Source organism: Triturus cristatus, chromosome 7 (genome assembly GCF_964204655.1).
Source record: "Triturus cristatus chromosome 7, aTriCri1.1, whole genome shotgun sequence".
Lineage (NCBI taxonomy): Eukaryota > Metazoa > Chordata > Amphibia > Caudata > Salamandridae > Triturus > Triturus cristatus.
In genome coordinates this window covers 1726065107-1726081391 of record NC_140590.1, presented here as the reverse complement: position 1 = coordinate 1726081391, position 16285 = coordinate 1726065107, and the positions used below count along the sequence as shown (strand labels likewise).

The following is a 16285-nucleotide window of genomic DNA, read 5'->3' as shown; positions in this document are numbered from 1 at the left end:
TGGCCTGCCATGTTTCCGTTGGGGTTGCCAGTGCCGCAGTGGAGGTGCTGAACCGTTGTTGATGGTGTTCAATCACCTACGTGACGATGATCTGGTCTTCCTGCGGACTGAACCCCGTCTTCCTCTTCCTCTTGTCCTTGCCCTTCGGTGAACACTGGGTTCCTGGCAGGACCTCCGGGGGGCTTGTGGTGTTCGGCTTGTCTTCTGCACTCGGTCCGGGTGCATCCTTGTTGCAGCGCAGTTTGAATTGTTTTTTGTTTTTTGTTTCTTTTATATTGCATTTTCCCGACAGACGCGGGGGATTGGCAGGCCTGTGGCTGGTTTTCTCTGATTTTTGTACCACTATTGGCCTCATGGCATGTTTTTTTGCGTTCGCGTTTTGCATTTTTGCGGCATGTCGTTGATTTTCACGTGGACATTTGACAAGTTATCTGGTGTCTATTGAATGCTACCGCCACGTTGTGAATTCCATGTTGACACAGGGTTATTTTCCCACGATAGGCTGTGATGTTAAAAGTTGCGTTACGCTACTCTTGCGGTAGTTATCACACGTTCTCGTGAATATACCCCTTTGTTTATCAAAACTGATCTATTTGCAAATAGGTCAGTTTGGAAAATTATTTATTAGTCACAAAAACTCTGGTGGCTAATTGGAACTAGTATTTTTTAGGACAGTAAATAGTAGATGTGGCCCAATGTAGTTGTTCTTGTATAATAATTTAAGATGAGGAGAATAGAAGAAATGGAAAGAGGAGACTGAGGGTGTTACCAATGCTGTAAGTCAGAGCTTGAACCACCTTGGAGAGGCCAGTTAGAGACGTGATAGACTCAAATGCTGAACTCCTCTGTGAAGAAGACCCTCTCTTAGTCATGAGGAGGGAGGCGAAATAGTCCATAAATTTGGCAAGAAAGTCGGGATCTTTGTTGTGAGGATGTTATATGGAAGTTAAATTTAAGGGGGGGACTGGTGCCTGGAAGTGAGCAATAAGGCTGCAGGGGGCAGCCAAAGGAATTCCAAGAATGAGGACATCGGAAGAGTCACAGTGGGTAGTGGAGAGTTCACACTCATTGTGCCAAGCTGATGATGAGATATTATGATAAGAGTTACACAATACCAACACATGGGTGTAACTCGATGGAAGATCACTTGATTATTAGCAAAACAAATGATTAGTTTTCTATACACCATATCCTAAACCAAAGGAGTGAGTGCCAAGCCAGTAGTGCCGATCATTCTTTCAGAAACTTCAGAAACAGACCAGCGTTTCCTCTAACCACGGGCCCCTCAAGTGCGCAAGCTCCCCCATTGGCTGATTCAATTTGCTCTCACTACATGTTTTACATCAGAGAGAACAAGCACGTCTTCACACTGTGGCAATCACCCTCCCCCTCCCCCAGCCAGGCAGTGCGCACCCTTCCTGTTTGATCAGTAGATGGCACGAGACCCTCTCTTGGTCTCATCAGTCACTTTCCTGCCCGTGCCTCAGGGGTGAGGGACACCTTCAGTGCCAGAGGGACACCTGCTGAGATCATTTGCATTATACCAAAAGGAGAAATTCGAGTTAATCTTACCTGGGGATGGCTGATGTCACATATGTCGACGTGAGATTTTCTAAGACAAAGAGGGCAGCCTCAACCTCTCAAGAGAGCCCAGAAGGTAAGGATATTCTGTTATCTGTCAAGTATGGCTTACTTTGTTTAAGGAAAGCTTCTAAAATATTCAGCAAGATTCTATGGGTGTGTCCCCTTTGACCTGAACTGTTCATATTTCATTAAATTATATAAGCCTGTCTGCTTTGCACTGAAGTGGCTTCTTTCTCATCGTTTTACTGTAATTGCTTTTTAAAATCAATCCCCCTGAAATGTCCTCCGTAAACTATTTTTTCTAATTTGGTAAACCGGATGGCAATTTAGATGTACTGAATCCCTCCCACAGACTTATATAGACCTGCGTGCTCAATCTACAAGTCCTACTTCTTGCACTGTCTGACGCATTTCTGTCTCTGCACGTTTTCTTCTTAAGCGCTTTCATGTATGTTTTTCGCAACACTCCTTTAATGCCAATCAATAGCTCATTGTTTCCCTGGATACCATCCATGGGGGCACAGGAGTGAATTTTTTTTCTCTGTGTCTTACTTGCAACAGTTTGTTCGATTCGTGAGTAGATGAATGGGAATCCCCAAGGTAGTAAACTGACACGTAGAGAATAAATTAACGCGTTTTTGATTAATAATTTTATTTCCAGTATATCAATTAATGTAAAGATATATGTTTTTAGATAACCACTAACAAATGCGGAATTACGTCTGGAGTTACTCATGCTTCCAGAGGAATCTTGACGGGACAGTCTATGCTGCACTGCCCATAATAGGACAGGGGCAGAGACTGGGTGGTGTCTCTAATGGGACAGATGAGCAGAACAGGAGTGGAGCACAATGCTACCCACAGAAATGTCCAGTGGTCAGGGTGTATTTAGTCAGAACGATACATCACTTTGTGCTGATGAATTGGTCAATCTCACTGGGCATCTGCGGTCACTCAAACACCAATCCGAGTATGTGAGGTCTCTGCTTCTGTGAGTGTGTCTAACTCTTTCTCACACTCACAGAAACAAATGTCAGCGTCTGTGGGGTCTGTCTTTTTAGAATATGGGACCTGGAAGCAGGATCACATTGCATACACTAGTGAACTTAAAAACATATAGGAGAGAGTTAAAAAATCATAATAATCAAACATTTTATTTTTTACTGCTCTTTGTAATGCTTTTCAGGAGAACCCCTCATTTTATAGCTCATTCTTTACCAGTTGGAACCCCTCAACCATGCTGCAATTCCTGTGTACCCTGAGGCGTTCCCCATAGGGAACACTCCATTAGAGGGCCAGGAGATGATTGATTGTGATGGATAATAGGTAGGTTCCAGAGAAAGATTTGCAATTGTCCTTCTTGGACCACAAGCTTGTTATATCTAATAGTCAACAGCAGTATTGCTGTAATTCACCCTGCATTTGAAACTAAATTAATTGGCATTACAGCACTTGACATAATTGACAATTTCATCTTGTTGGGATGGAAAACTCCTCTGCATGATAACGGCGTGTAACCCTGCCCTGACTGCCCAACTGTACTGTTGTCTGGATCCCTAATGCTGATTGTTTGTCACACGGGAACATGGAATATGCGTGTGCACCATGACATAGGCCTGTCTCATGTATTATGGTCTTGTTGGACTGTGAGGAGTGCCCAAAGCGCTACCATCATAGTGATGGAAGGCTATCACCTTGCCCAGGGGTTAAGCAGCGCAAGCGTGGTGGCAGCATGCCGTGTAGTTGTTAGTTGTAGGGGAAAGGACCTTTTTACCCTTTGTTACTGGAGTGAGGCCTACAGGCCTTTTTAAAAGTTCCACTGTTGTGTGTTTATCTCACCCTTGACCTACATCAGGTAGCTGTAGAGTGCTGTGCAGTGCAGTATAGTGACTCTCTTCTGGGTGTATGTGTGTTTGGGGTAAAATATAGGAATGTAGCAGTGCTGTGCAGTGCATGTGTGCTTAGTACATGTGATGAGAGATGTAGTGCTGTACAGTGAGTGTGCAGGTACCACATGTGCTGTGTGTATTTGTGTTTGCATGAAGTACCATTAATGAGTAGTGCGGTGCGCGCATAGTTAATGTATGTGCTGGCTGTGCAGGTGTTTCATATTAACTCACCCTGGTTAAAGATGGAAATGCTTCAGTGCTGAACAGTGCTTACAGATCGAGAATGTGTGTATTGACTGCATATGTACATGTAAGGGTACAATGCAAAGATGTATGTGTGGTGAACAGAAAGTGTGGTATGAATGTACACTGAGTGAGTGTGTCTGAAATGGTGCATTGTATGTAGGACCCTGGGTTCTATTTTGGACATCTTAGACCTGCTTAGTGAAGACATGATGAGGAGAGAAATCCTCTCAGACAAATATTTGGATTGATATACCCATGAGGGCTGGGTGGGGACACACTGGAGAGACTTGAATCAATTTGCAACTTAAAGACTGCTTGTCTATTCAGTGATAGATCAGAAGGAAGAGGCCTGGACAGCTCATGAAGGGAGATGGGGCTGATAAGAGAATCATAAAGAGGAGAACTGAGGGTATGGGATTAACCTTTTAATGCACATATCAGTGTGGCTGACATCCAAGTATAAACTCTGGTCACTCCCATGAATTATGTTGTGGACAATTAGCTTCAGAGGTGTGCCTGTTGTGGCAGTCCTTTTTCATGAAGAAAGATGAAAAGTAGAAGTTCCCACTTCAAAAGAAGCAGAACCCCAACATAAAACGTAAAAGTACCAGAGCCTAGATTACATTTGCGTCTGGAAAAGGGCGATAAGAAGAGGAGATTGAGTCCCCAAAAACTGGTCATCTGCCAAACAGCCAGATGCGCTGCGTGAGAAGGGGAAGCTCTGCAAGCCTGTGAACAGGGTTGGGTACAAGGTCTGCTAGTTTTCCTGCTGGGTGAGGACATACCACCCAGGGAATCCGAGCTCACCTGCCCTGGAGCTCCATCGCATGTCTGCTTGCCAAGACCAGTGTGCCCTGTGAGGAAGAGGAGAGCGTTGGAGGGAGCGAGGTCCAGTGGGGAGCCCTGCCGAGATGAGCCCCCCTGAGCGAGGTGTGAGGGGAGCTGCTGTACAGCAATAGGGTCAATGCCCGTGTCCAGGAACAGTCTGATGACCCTATATGCCAGGAGAGGGCCTCAACCATGTGAAGTGCGCCCTGCAGGAAGCACCAAGCCTGCAGCGCCATACTACAGTGACCCTGTATGCTAGAAGGGGCCATCTGTGAACTTAATTAGGCCGTAGGGTGAAACTTTTGCATGTCTTTTTTCTGGCAATCACACTTAAATGTATGCACCCGATAGTGAGCAACTTGGCAACTCCATATGCCAAAGGGGGCTGCTGGTATCAATGTGGACAAATGCTCGGATTGTAGTCTGCCACCTGCACCTGACTGTTTTCCCAAGGGTTGCAGGATGCCACTGAGGTTGTTGCACCCTCGCCAGAACTCCTGTTGGGAGCAGAAGACCCCACCCCCTGAATTTTTGTTAGTCAAACAGCAACTTACCTTTGGTGCCCACCGAGCAAAAGCAGCTCCGATCACCGCAAACCGACTAGCAGCACCACTCAACAGGAAGAGCCTGCATTGCTGGATGCTGCAGTGTCCATCGACAGCAGCCCAACTTCCCTGTACAGGATGTGGACTGGGGAGTACTTCAGGAGAGGGCACTCACTGCACTTCTGAACACTACCGTTCCACCGGAGCAGGTAAGACTGAAACTGGGCATTTGGACTGAAGGTGTTGTAGCACTATAGACATTTTTACCTGAAGACAGGATAAGGAAAAATGGAAATCTTGAATATGGCCTAAGTTTGCATTCTCTGACGCGCCCATTAGTGAATGGAGACTAACCCTGAATATGTTATACGAAGGATGGTGGGTTAGGATTTGCCAGACAACAACTAGAGCCCTGACCTCAAGGGGGATTGTGTTGTTGCTTCTGAATGTCATATTCCTTTGCATGTGGAAAGTTAGAAATAAAATACTACTATTGTTATAAAAGCATTTGGTTGAACATTGATTTATTGTTCGCACTTTTCTGCACTTTGAGTTTTGAGTTTTGTTCACTGACCTGTATCTACATCTCCCCGATGGAGCTTGACTGCTCAACCACAGCTACCATTGACAGTCAAGTGCACAAGTGGTACTCAGCCCAGTAGCTCATAATCTATAACAGGCCGGGCCATGGCACATCAAGAGTAAGGGCCTCAACCATCACTGTTGGGCCAGTAGTTCATGCATGCCCCGTGGCCATCTGAAAAAGTTCTGATACATCTGTACTAACATACAAAACAATAAACATGTTGTCAATGTTAAGCAACCATAACACCACTTTTTTGGCGTATTTCTCCATACCATGCCACTTGCTTGTCCCACAAGCCCATGAATACATTTGCCACTCAGGGTTGAGCGGGTGCTCATGGCAGTTTTCATGAACTTCCTAAATGGTACCTATTGGAACTAAAATACATTTTGTGTTAAGTAGAAGGAGAAAAGCCTAGACATAATGTTGGCATTTGTAAATAGTTAATTAGTCTGGCCTTTAAATAGTTTTCACATGCTCGTGTGTGCTGTTTGATTGTATTTATCTAACATTGAGAGTGACATTTGCACTGTACTTATAAATGTATAAATGCATGTTTATTAGTGCAGTTGCTCAAAATCATGTGTGCTCTTGTTTGAACCACTTTATTTTCACTGGCATTGCATAAAATATATTTGAACCTGCGTGTATTTTTTGGGTTTAAAGAAACTGTTCATAAATGCAAATTTACAAGATAACATTCACTATAAGAAATAAGAGGCAGATATTTCATTGTTTTGTGTAGAGCAACGTAGCAAGCCACCTTGGAGTTCTCCGCTGTGTGGAAGGGAAAGGGCAGGAATCTGCCATATATACCATTATACATTGCATTCGGGAAATATACAATTTTACAGCTGTCACCTATATATTTAGCTTTTATGGACCTGACCTCTGCTTTTGATTATGCTAATCGATACCGCTTGACTAGAATATGGGTTGGATGAGGCTTTAGTAAATTTTTTAGCATCTGCATAGGGATCTGAAAGCCAGCATCAGAATTAACATGGGTGGGGATGTCTCTAATGATATTAATGTTTGTATAGGGCTCAGGCAGGGATGTGGTCTGGCCCCATTACTCTTGATTCTATCAATTAACAACTTACACACCTCCCTATTTGTGCTTACCAAAGACATCCCGAGAATTAATGGCCAGGCACTCCCATCACTGTTATACGCTGTCCTAATGAGCCGCACACTTAATGCCTTGCATCTTTTAGTAAGAGGCTTTGTTGATTTTATGGCTGCTTTAGATCTATGTACTAATTAAAAAAAAACTTTAATAATGGCTATTGGCCCGAGGAAGCGTGCTATAAATATCATTTCTGTGGGCAACCAGAGCTTACATTGCACTAGCACTTTTCCCTACTTAGGGCTGGTTTTCCTGCTAATGGATTATGGACTGACCACTTGGCATACTGTAGGAGGTAGTTCTATAAAGCAATTAATTTGGTTCTCAGTCTCCCCAACCCAGAAGGTTGGTGATTGTCTCAGCTATTAAAAAAAAAATAATAATTTCAATTTATACCTATGGTAACTTATGGCACAGAGATGTGGGGCTTCTAAAATACCAGTGCCATTAAGCTTGAGGAGAATAGGTTATGCCGTAAACTTCTGGGAGCCCCTATCTCTATACCCCAATATGTTTATCACAGTGATTTAACCTACATTATATTGAGGACTACATAAGGTCTCTCCCTGCTCTATTTTGGCTATCCATTTGGAAAAATACAGCGTCGTCCCTCACAAGAGAAATTATAAGAAATTGCCTTAAGCGCGATAAGGGCATGGATTCCTATGGCTAGCTGAGGTGCGATCTAGCTTAACTAGGATAGACTAAGAACACATCTTTGAAAGCCCCCATGAGATAGATACTGTAAATAAAAAAGACCTGCGGTTGGCCCTATATACAAACTATAGAAAGGACAGACTTGACATGGAATCTAGGAAGCCATCCGTAGCTACTTCCATGTCCATCGAGAATGTTGAACACCAGTTGGCTAGTTATATCACTAAACCCATGGGTTGTTGGGAGCAGGGACTCCCCTTTTGCTTAAGGGCTGGCACAGTGAAGTTTTTATTATGTTTCCCCCTTGGTTATCATACTAACCTTGGCTCTCTGTCATGTCCTGTGATGGTCGGTCAGGGCAAATTATACCATACTTTTTATTTTTGTGTGAGTATTATATACAACATGCAAAATTGTTTTTAATACCTTTTTTCAAAAGCTATCCACTTGCGCATTAAAAAGATGCACCGAGGACCATCCTTAATTTGGAAGATGATGAATTAGTATTTCGCGTGGGTGTCCTTTTGACAACGCAATACAATGTGTATTGTATAAATAATATTCCTATTGCATTGGTTTTTACATAATGTTTTTACGATCATCATGAATTTGTGTGTTTTTTGTATCCATGTGTGGTTTGTTCTTTTATAGCTATGTTCTATCTGAATAAAGTAATTGAATTGAATTGAATACATTGCCTTCTTGTCATTTGATAGTGCTAGCCTACTTTTGCCTGCATAGCACAACCGCAGATTCCCTTGCGTCATGTTTTAAGGGTGCCTGCATTGCATGCAGGATTATTTTTGTGCAGTAAGGTATACCTTCCTGCACAAAAACTATCCTGAGAGGCATTTTCCTCTTTCTGTGTGTGCTGCCTAGCATTATCCTAGATTTATCAAGCCATGCGGGGCCACAGAATGTGGCCTTGAATGGCTTGATGAATATCACTTAATATTTAAGTTCCACTTGCACACCTTTGCGTGGCACAAGGACGAAGCTAACTCTTTGATAAATATGGGCCTTAGGGCCTAATTACGATGTCAGGCACACTTACGTCTGCCCGACACCATAGCGGTAAGAAACCACCCGCCTTAGGTCGGCAGTTCACCACAGCATTACAATGAAACCGCCCATAGGGCAGTCGCAAACATCCATTTGTTAGTGGAAGCTTGTGCAGTGGGTGCTAAAGGCCCACAGCACAAACTTCAACTGACAAATGGATGTTTGTAGACATCCGTGCACCATGTGGCAGGCACCAACACTAAATCCGGATCATTAATCTGTCAGATTACGTTCTCACACATGATGAGAATGAGGTGTTGAACAAAGGGCCTGGGTTGGTAATCACCGAGAAACCAGATTTTTTTTAAAGTAAACTGTGAATTGTATTGTTTTTTTCGTACCCAGAGACTCAAATATTTTTTCAAAGACAAACCCCCTCTTCCACTGCTTGAGGGGTCAGGACTATGCCCGCCTTCACAATCCTCCTAGTCATATGATGAGTCTGGAGAGTTTGAAAACATGGTTCTGGGACAGATTAATGCTCTTCAATCACGGAAAAAGAACACCATATAATATTTCATTTCGGGAGCGACAGGCCTTAGAGTCACTAGCTGTTAATAGGGAGATTACCATCAAACCAGAGGATAAAGGGGGGCGAAATTGTAATAAAAAATACCCCGGGTTACAACGAGTAAATAATGAGACAACTCACAGATCATAGACACTACCAAAAAATAGCAGGTAATCCACTTTAGGGGATTCAGAAAGAAATGCAACAAGTCACTTAATCAGGTTTGGATTAGGGTATTTTGAATGAGAAAGAATATATATATCTTAATAAAATACATCCCAAGACTCCTGTGATCTACACTTTACCCAAAGTTCACACAAAACTTCACAAACCTCCAGGAAGAACTATGGTATCTGCCTGCGGGTCAGTACTAGAACCTGTATGCAGATACATTGATACTCAGATCAAAGAAGAGATTCCCAAACTCAGATCATATGTAAGGGATATAATGCAATTCATCAATGACACTGAGGATACAACGGTTGAACATGAACATGACATCCTAGTGACTCCGGATATAGAGTCACTGTACACAAATATACCCCAGAATGAAGCTATTGAGGTACAGGTACGTTCCTTAACAGACAAAGATGAAGAGTTGTGTGGACTCATCATCAAACTAATGGAAATGGCACTTAAATAAAGCTATTTCATCTTCAGAAATTACTTTTTCCTACAAAGAAAGGGAGTGGCGATGGTTGCGTGCTTTGCGCCGAATGCAGTTAATCTCTATGTGGGCAAGTTTGAGGTAGACAACATATATCATGTGAGTCATCCATTCAGAGAATGAAAGAGATATATTGACGAAAGTTTTATGATTTGGCATGGTAGTGAAAATGACCTCAATAGATTCAGAGAGTGGATCAATTCACGCAGTGAGAATGTGAAATTTACAGCACACTACAGTCACACAGAAGTAAGCTACAAGATCTGCTTGTGAAACACAGTGGAGGGAATTTGTATACTATATTTAATGAAAAAAATACTCACACCAATACTTTACTTAGATACAACAGCCATCATCCCAGAGCACTCTGGGATAATCTCCCTGATGGGAAATCTTTACACCTTTGGAGAAGTTGTAAACTGAAAGAAGATTTTTTTCAAAGAGGATGAAATACTGATGAACAGATTACTAGAGAAGGGGTATCCTAAGAAAATAGTGAAAAGCGCTATGATGAAGGCCTGGTTTTGCCCTAGAGAAGCAAACCTGACCCCCAAGGAGAGAGATGAGAACAGGAGAATATCAATGGTCAGCAGGTTTTCACCCATCCGCAATGAGATTCAGAAAATCATTTGCAAGAATTGGCCCTTGGTAAAAGAAACATGTGAAGAAGGACCTATGTTTGCTTTCAAATGGAATAGGAACATCAGAGATCATGTGATTAGGGTGCATAGGGACCTCCCTAAGAACGACAAAATTAGGGCACTGTGGGCCTTATCTGTGTTACTTGGACATCATAGATGTGGGGATTGTGTAGCATGTGCATTCACCTCTGACACTAAAATTATTGAAACATCTGATAAAATATTAACTTTGATATCATTTTCTAATTATAATACCAGGAATGTGATTTATGTGATCAAATGTCTGTGTATGAAGGTATACATGGGGCAGACGTCACAAATGGTTAAACACCGCATTGTCCAACATAGGAGAAGATTAAGATGCAGAGTTGAAGAAGCACCCCTGGTCCGACACTATCAAGAAATGCAACACACTGAAAATGAGTTATACTGGTAGGTGACAGAAGTTGTCGCCACGGATAAACGAGGAGGAAATATCAGCGAGCTACTAAACTGCTGGAAGTGCAAATGGATTGACTTGATAGAGAGTACACATACTGGGCTGAATGATGTAGACGAACTAAGACGACTTTCCATCCTGCCTATTTGCTAGTGGCATCCTAGGATGGATGTTCTTCATAGCTACACAGACTGAGGGTTATATCCTATGTTGCTAGTCCCTACCTTTACCAATGATGATTTGATGGAGGCTTCAGACATGTAATTATTATAGACATGCTACGTACTGCACATTGTTTCTTCATTCATAGATATTCAGGATGCAGACCCACGGGTAGTCAGCCTTTTCATGGGTTCAGTATACAAATCATATCAAAACAGCTTTATTCGGTGACAACAAGGCAAGCACCAGAAAAGCATACAAACACATATTTTTTAAAAAAAGAGAGAAATGCATTCTGATTAATATTCGTGTACAATAATTAATTATTGTTATAAAAAAATATGTACAGACTTGGACTTTGTGGGGAGAATATACGATAAAATAACTAGTCAATTTTTCAGAGTTTTATAAAAAGGCGATCAATCACAATTTCATACGATAAAGTGTAAGTGCAAACAGTGCAATAATATACGGTTGGGGAGAAATGTTAATCATCTTCTTTTCCATATAGCAAAGCATCCAAAAGTGTATAGTCTTTTCTTTTTCTAATTGATTGTTGTTTGAAGCGAATTACGGAGCTAATAATTTTCATTATATCCAAGCTGCATATAAAATTAAATGCATCCTTATAGTTAAAAGGCATATTTTTTAAAAAGAGCGGTTTCAGTACAGTTTTTCGAATATCCATATAAAAAGGGCAAAAGAGAATAAAATGCAAGGTGGACTGTAAAGTTTTACCGTCACATGGGCAGGCTGGCAAAATTCTCTGACATTTTTGTATTTTTGGGAAGGCAATTAAATAGTGTAAGGTGCTCATCATTAACCTTGTCAAATAAAATCTATGCTGTACATTCTGCACTAAAATAAGGTATAACTGGGTACCTCTCGTATATGGGCGTTCACAGTATGCTGCAACTGTCTGTTTTTTCATAGCCATCCTATCCCTATCATATTCTATGGCAGAGATATATCTTAGTTTCAAGTCACTTTTGCTGTCTTCCTGTATACTTAAGAGATTATCTGTATTTACTTCACATTTTGTTAAAAGTTAAAAAATGTGACACAGCCATGGTATTTTCATACAATGATCTAAGGCTAGGCAGTCTGTGATTAGATCTCTCGAAAATTGTGTTTCTTCTTTTGTCCATATACTGTGCCAGAGGGTGAGAGCAGCTATATTCAGGGAATCGCTTAAATATGGCACACATAGTTCTTTATGTACAATCATATTTGCTGTTGTACTAGGAACTGCCAATAATCTTTTTAGGAACTTATTTTCATTAGTTTGGAGGGTTATCGTATTTGCTCTCCCCCATATTGCGGCTCCATAGTTAACAGCTGGGACACACTTACTCCTATATAAATTAAACATTTCACGGAATGGTTTGTTCCCAAGTTTTGCCGCAAATCTAAAGATTCCCTCAGATGTCTTTAAAAATTTCATTTTACATAATTCAATGTGAGGATTCCAAGAGCCTTTGTTACAGAATAACAACCCCAAGTATAAAAAAGTCAGAGCTCTATTTATAAAAACTCCTCCCACATGATGCTGTCTACACTTTTGTCTCTTGCCTCCACATGACATTACATGTTTTTTTTAATTCAGCTGTACATTTATGTTGGTCATATATTGGGCAAAGTTTTCTATTAGACATTGTAAGCCATTTGCAGTTCTGGACATTAGGACAGCATCGTCCGCCTATAATAAAACAGGGGTGGGGCGTATTCCAACTTTTGGGGCATCTACTACCAGTTTTTGTAAAAACGAGTCCATTTTGTTTATGTACAGGGAAAATAATAAGGGAGCCAGTACACATCCCTGTCTGATACCTCGCTTTACCGCGAAGTCAGGCGTACATTATCCTAATTTTCCATGTCGTACCCTTGACATTAGATAAGCATAAATTTGGGATAAAAATAACATTTTTTCTATGGGAGCACCGAGCACTCTCAGAGTTTGCCATAATTTTTGGTGATGAACTAAATCGAAGCCACTGGTCAGGTCTACGAAACATAAGTGCTCTCCTTAGCTAGTGTGTACTTCCCAATTAACAGATCTAAATTTAAAGATTGCTCTACCGTCCCAATACCCCTTCTGGAACCATACTGTGCCTCTGTTAATATGTTGTTTTCGTTGGCCCAGGCTTCAAGCCTTTCCAGCATGATTCGGCCCATAATCTTGGACGAAGAGTCCAGAAGGGATATTGGGCGGTAGCAGTTTGCCTTTTCCCTGTTCCTTTTCTTAAAAATTGGTACAATAATACTTTCGGCCCATGTAACTGGTAAGGCTCCTCCCAAAACAGCATTAAAAACTGTCACTAAAATTGGTATCCAAAAATCCAAATCATGCTTAAAAACATCTGTCAGCACCCCATCTGGGCCTGCAGCTTTCCCACTTGCACTTTTTTGAAGTGCAAGTTTAACTTCCTCTGGGGTGATTGATGTTGTTTTGACTAACTTTGTCTTTATAAGTTTTTCATCTTTCCAATCTATGGAGTTTATGTCTTCTGGGTTAAAAATGCTCTTAAAATGTGTCACCCAATCATCGGGTGGTACTGCGGTATCAATCTGTACTGCATTTTTATCTTTAAAATATGGATGATTGATTGTCTTCCATGAGAGGACCTGGTCTTTCAACTCTGCCGCCTGATTTAATTTCTCCCAGGCCTCTTCGCGGATCTCCCTTTTTCTTACTTCCAGTGTCTTTTTATAGTCTTTCCTGGCGGCGCTAATTTTTTGAAGGTCTCTAGGTATTTGTTTGAGCACAAGTTTCAATTCCCCATTTAACCTTGTACATTCATGGTTAAACCATCTATATTTTGGGCTGCTCCATTTTTCCTTCTTTTGGATTTTAAATCGCTTGAAATTGTTTTAGTAATATTAGCAAAGGTTGTTATGACAGCTGTTTGAGTAGAGGAACCATCCTGACAGATATCTAAATCTTTTTGCCTTTTCCCTTTAATGGTTTCCATGAATAAGGATGGATTGACACCTGTCCATTTTCAGTATACATTTAATCGAGCAGGGACTGGCTTGTGGCCCACTGGTCATTGGGTACATTTTATGACTTGAATAGTTAATTTACACACATTTGTATGTTTGGCAGTCTGATATTTATTTTCAGTCATAGTTACAATCACTACTATATTGGACATTTATATCTAATAGTGAAGGAAAAGTCCGCAAGAGTAAAGGGAGCTCCAAGATTGTGCCCGCGGTTAGCAGTCTAGTTCTCAGACCGCACAGATACATAGCATAATAGGCTTTTGGCTACATGCGGCAATTAGATTTCATACCAGTGGAAGATTGAGAAGGAAGCGTTATACACAACGTCTGATAGTTGCAGTAAGTGTGGACTAAATGAAGATGTCACTTAACATGTTATTATTTCACAGTACAGACTGTTTACGCAAGCATGTTGTACTTTCAGATTTTTTTCTACTGCCGCCGTCCGAGTGCTATTTATTAAGGACTTAGACAGTGAGGGGCGAGATAGCAAAGATTTAGCAGGATCGGTAGGATTGTTTTGACACTGCACGTTGTTGACTAATCCACCCTGATACGTAATCACATGCACTTAGCATGTCACACTAGAAAACCCGCATTGCACATCTCCATGGTTGTAGCAGTAGCTCTTCCATTGGCCAATTTGCATGACTTTGGTCCATGGGTTATTTTCACACACCCTCAAACAGTGTTAGGTGAGAGGTGTCGTAATGGACCATGGAATTGTACCACTATTGACCTGGAATTTAGTATCACTTAATATGGACAAGTTTTTTGAAATGTAGCATGTAGACTCACATAGATGTTTATTTGGGCTACTCGGAGTATATTCCAGTAGACTATACTCGATGTTTGAGCACGCATACGTGTACACTTGGTGTCTATTACACCAATCCAGGTTGTAGGCACGGGTTTACTAAATCTTCGAGAGTGATGGTACATTAGTGGTAAGGTGACACTACAGATGATTCTGGATCTGCGGTAGGTAGTATATATAGACTGTGTCAATATAAATATATATATATTATATTATACATTTATTCCAGAATTAAGTACAGACTTATGTCCTACGGATTGGTGGTGATATTGGCTCCATTACTCCCCCATAGTTATTTATGGAAAGATCAGGCTAGTGAGCCAGACGCATCCCCATATTGAACTACATCCCTACCAATGATGGACATCTCCTGGTAAGTTGGGTTGATGCTACAGAGAAATCTATAACATTTAGTGATTCTAGACTGACACCCCATTTTTGGTTTCTGTCTCCCCCTTTCTTAATGATCATGCAGGTAATAAGTCCGATGACCTTTTGTCCTGAGGAGACCCCCTGATTCCATAAGGGTCGAAACGTCGACATATGCTTTCACTTGGTTATCTTGAGCATTGATTGCCTCGCATGTTGTAATGGGGTATACAAATGCAGTAACCATATAAATACATAACTAGTAAAGTTGTGTATTTTGTTTCTTATGTGAATAGCTTGAGATTTTTTTGTCACACTTGAGCACCGCATTGTCTGCACTTGTATTATTTATTAGCACATTATCAATATATTAAATGTTTTGGAAATAATACAGATTATTTCCACAGAAACCTTGTGTCATTCTTTCTTTACATATATTTGAAATGTGGTTTATACGTATATCTGTAGTAGAGCTTACCAGGTGTGGAGGCACCACCTGGGCTTTGAAATAATACATTGGATGATGTGCTTCCCTGATGTAAGAGGGTTGCCCGGCTTTGTCTGAAAAGAGTTGCACAGTGGACACGATTTTGTATATAAAGTATATTGACCCTGGTCCCCGTGGACATATAAGGGGTGTCCTTGTTATAACATACACAGGATGTTTTGGGGGGAACCATAGGTGCCCCCCAGACCCTATTGCGGAGAGCCAGATGGGAAGGGGCCCTGCTAGGGGCCACCAATTACATTTTCTGACAGTCTTTTCATGTCAGTAATGCTGACATTAAATGGCTGCCGGAAAGGGGCATCATAATCCATTTGGAACCGTGTCGGAATACCCCCGCTGGTATTATTCCAACTGCCGTCATCCTAATACAGCGGTCAGAATGAAACCCTTGATGTCAAGCAGAAAGCCTCCAAACCCTGGTCAGAAGATTTCTGCCCGACATCGTGATCGGGCCCTGAATGTCTAGAAATTGCTCTATTAATGCTTAAATTTCTTGTTGAATCTTGAACTCCAGTGGAATCAGCATTTTGTCCATTTTGTGGATTACAAATTAGACGTTACATAATGCTCAGTGTACATAAAGATAAGTAACTCTAGGTGTTTCTATTACTTGCAAACAATTTACATTTCATACAGGTT

At 41.3% G+C, this 16285-nt stretch overlaps 1 protein-coding gene across 1 annotated transcript in view; it reads left to right on the top strand.

Annotated features, from left to right (window-relative positions):
• Window positions 1-1465: 1465 nt before the first annotated feature.
• Window positions 1466-16285, top strand: part of LOC146812905 (killer cell lectin-like receptor subfamily B member 1B allele A) — a 163958-nt gene continuing 149138 nt past the window's right edge. The window contains exon 1 of the mRNA XM_085614637.1: window positions 1466-1657. Coding sequence (XP_085470763.1) covers window positions 1579-1657 — 79 coding nt within the window. The 5' untranslated portion in view covers window positions 1466-1578. The remainder of the gene's footprint in view (window positions 1658-16285) is intronic.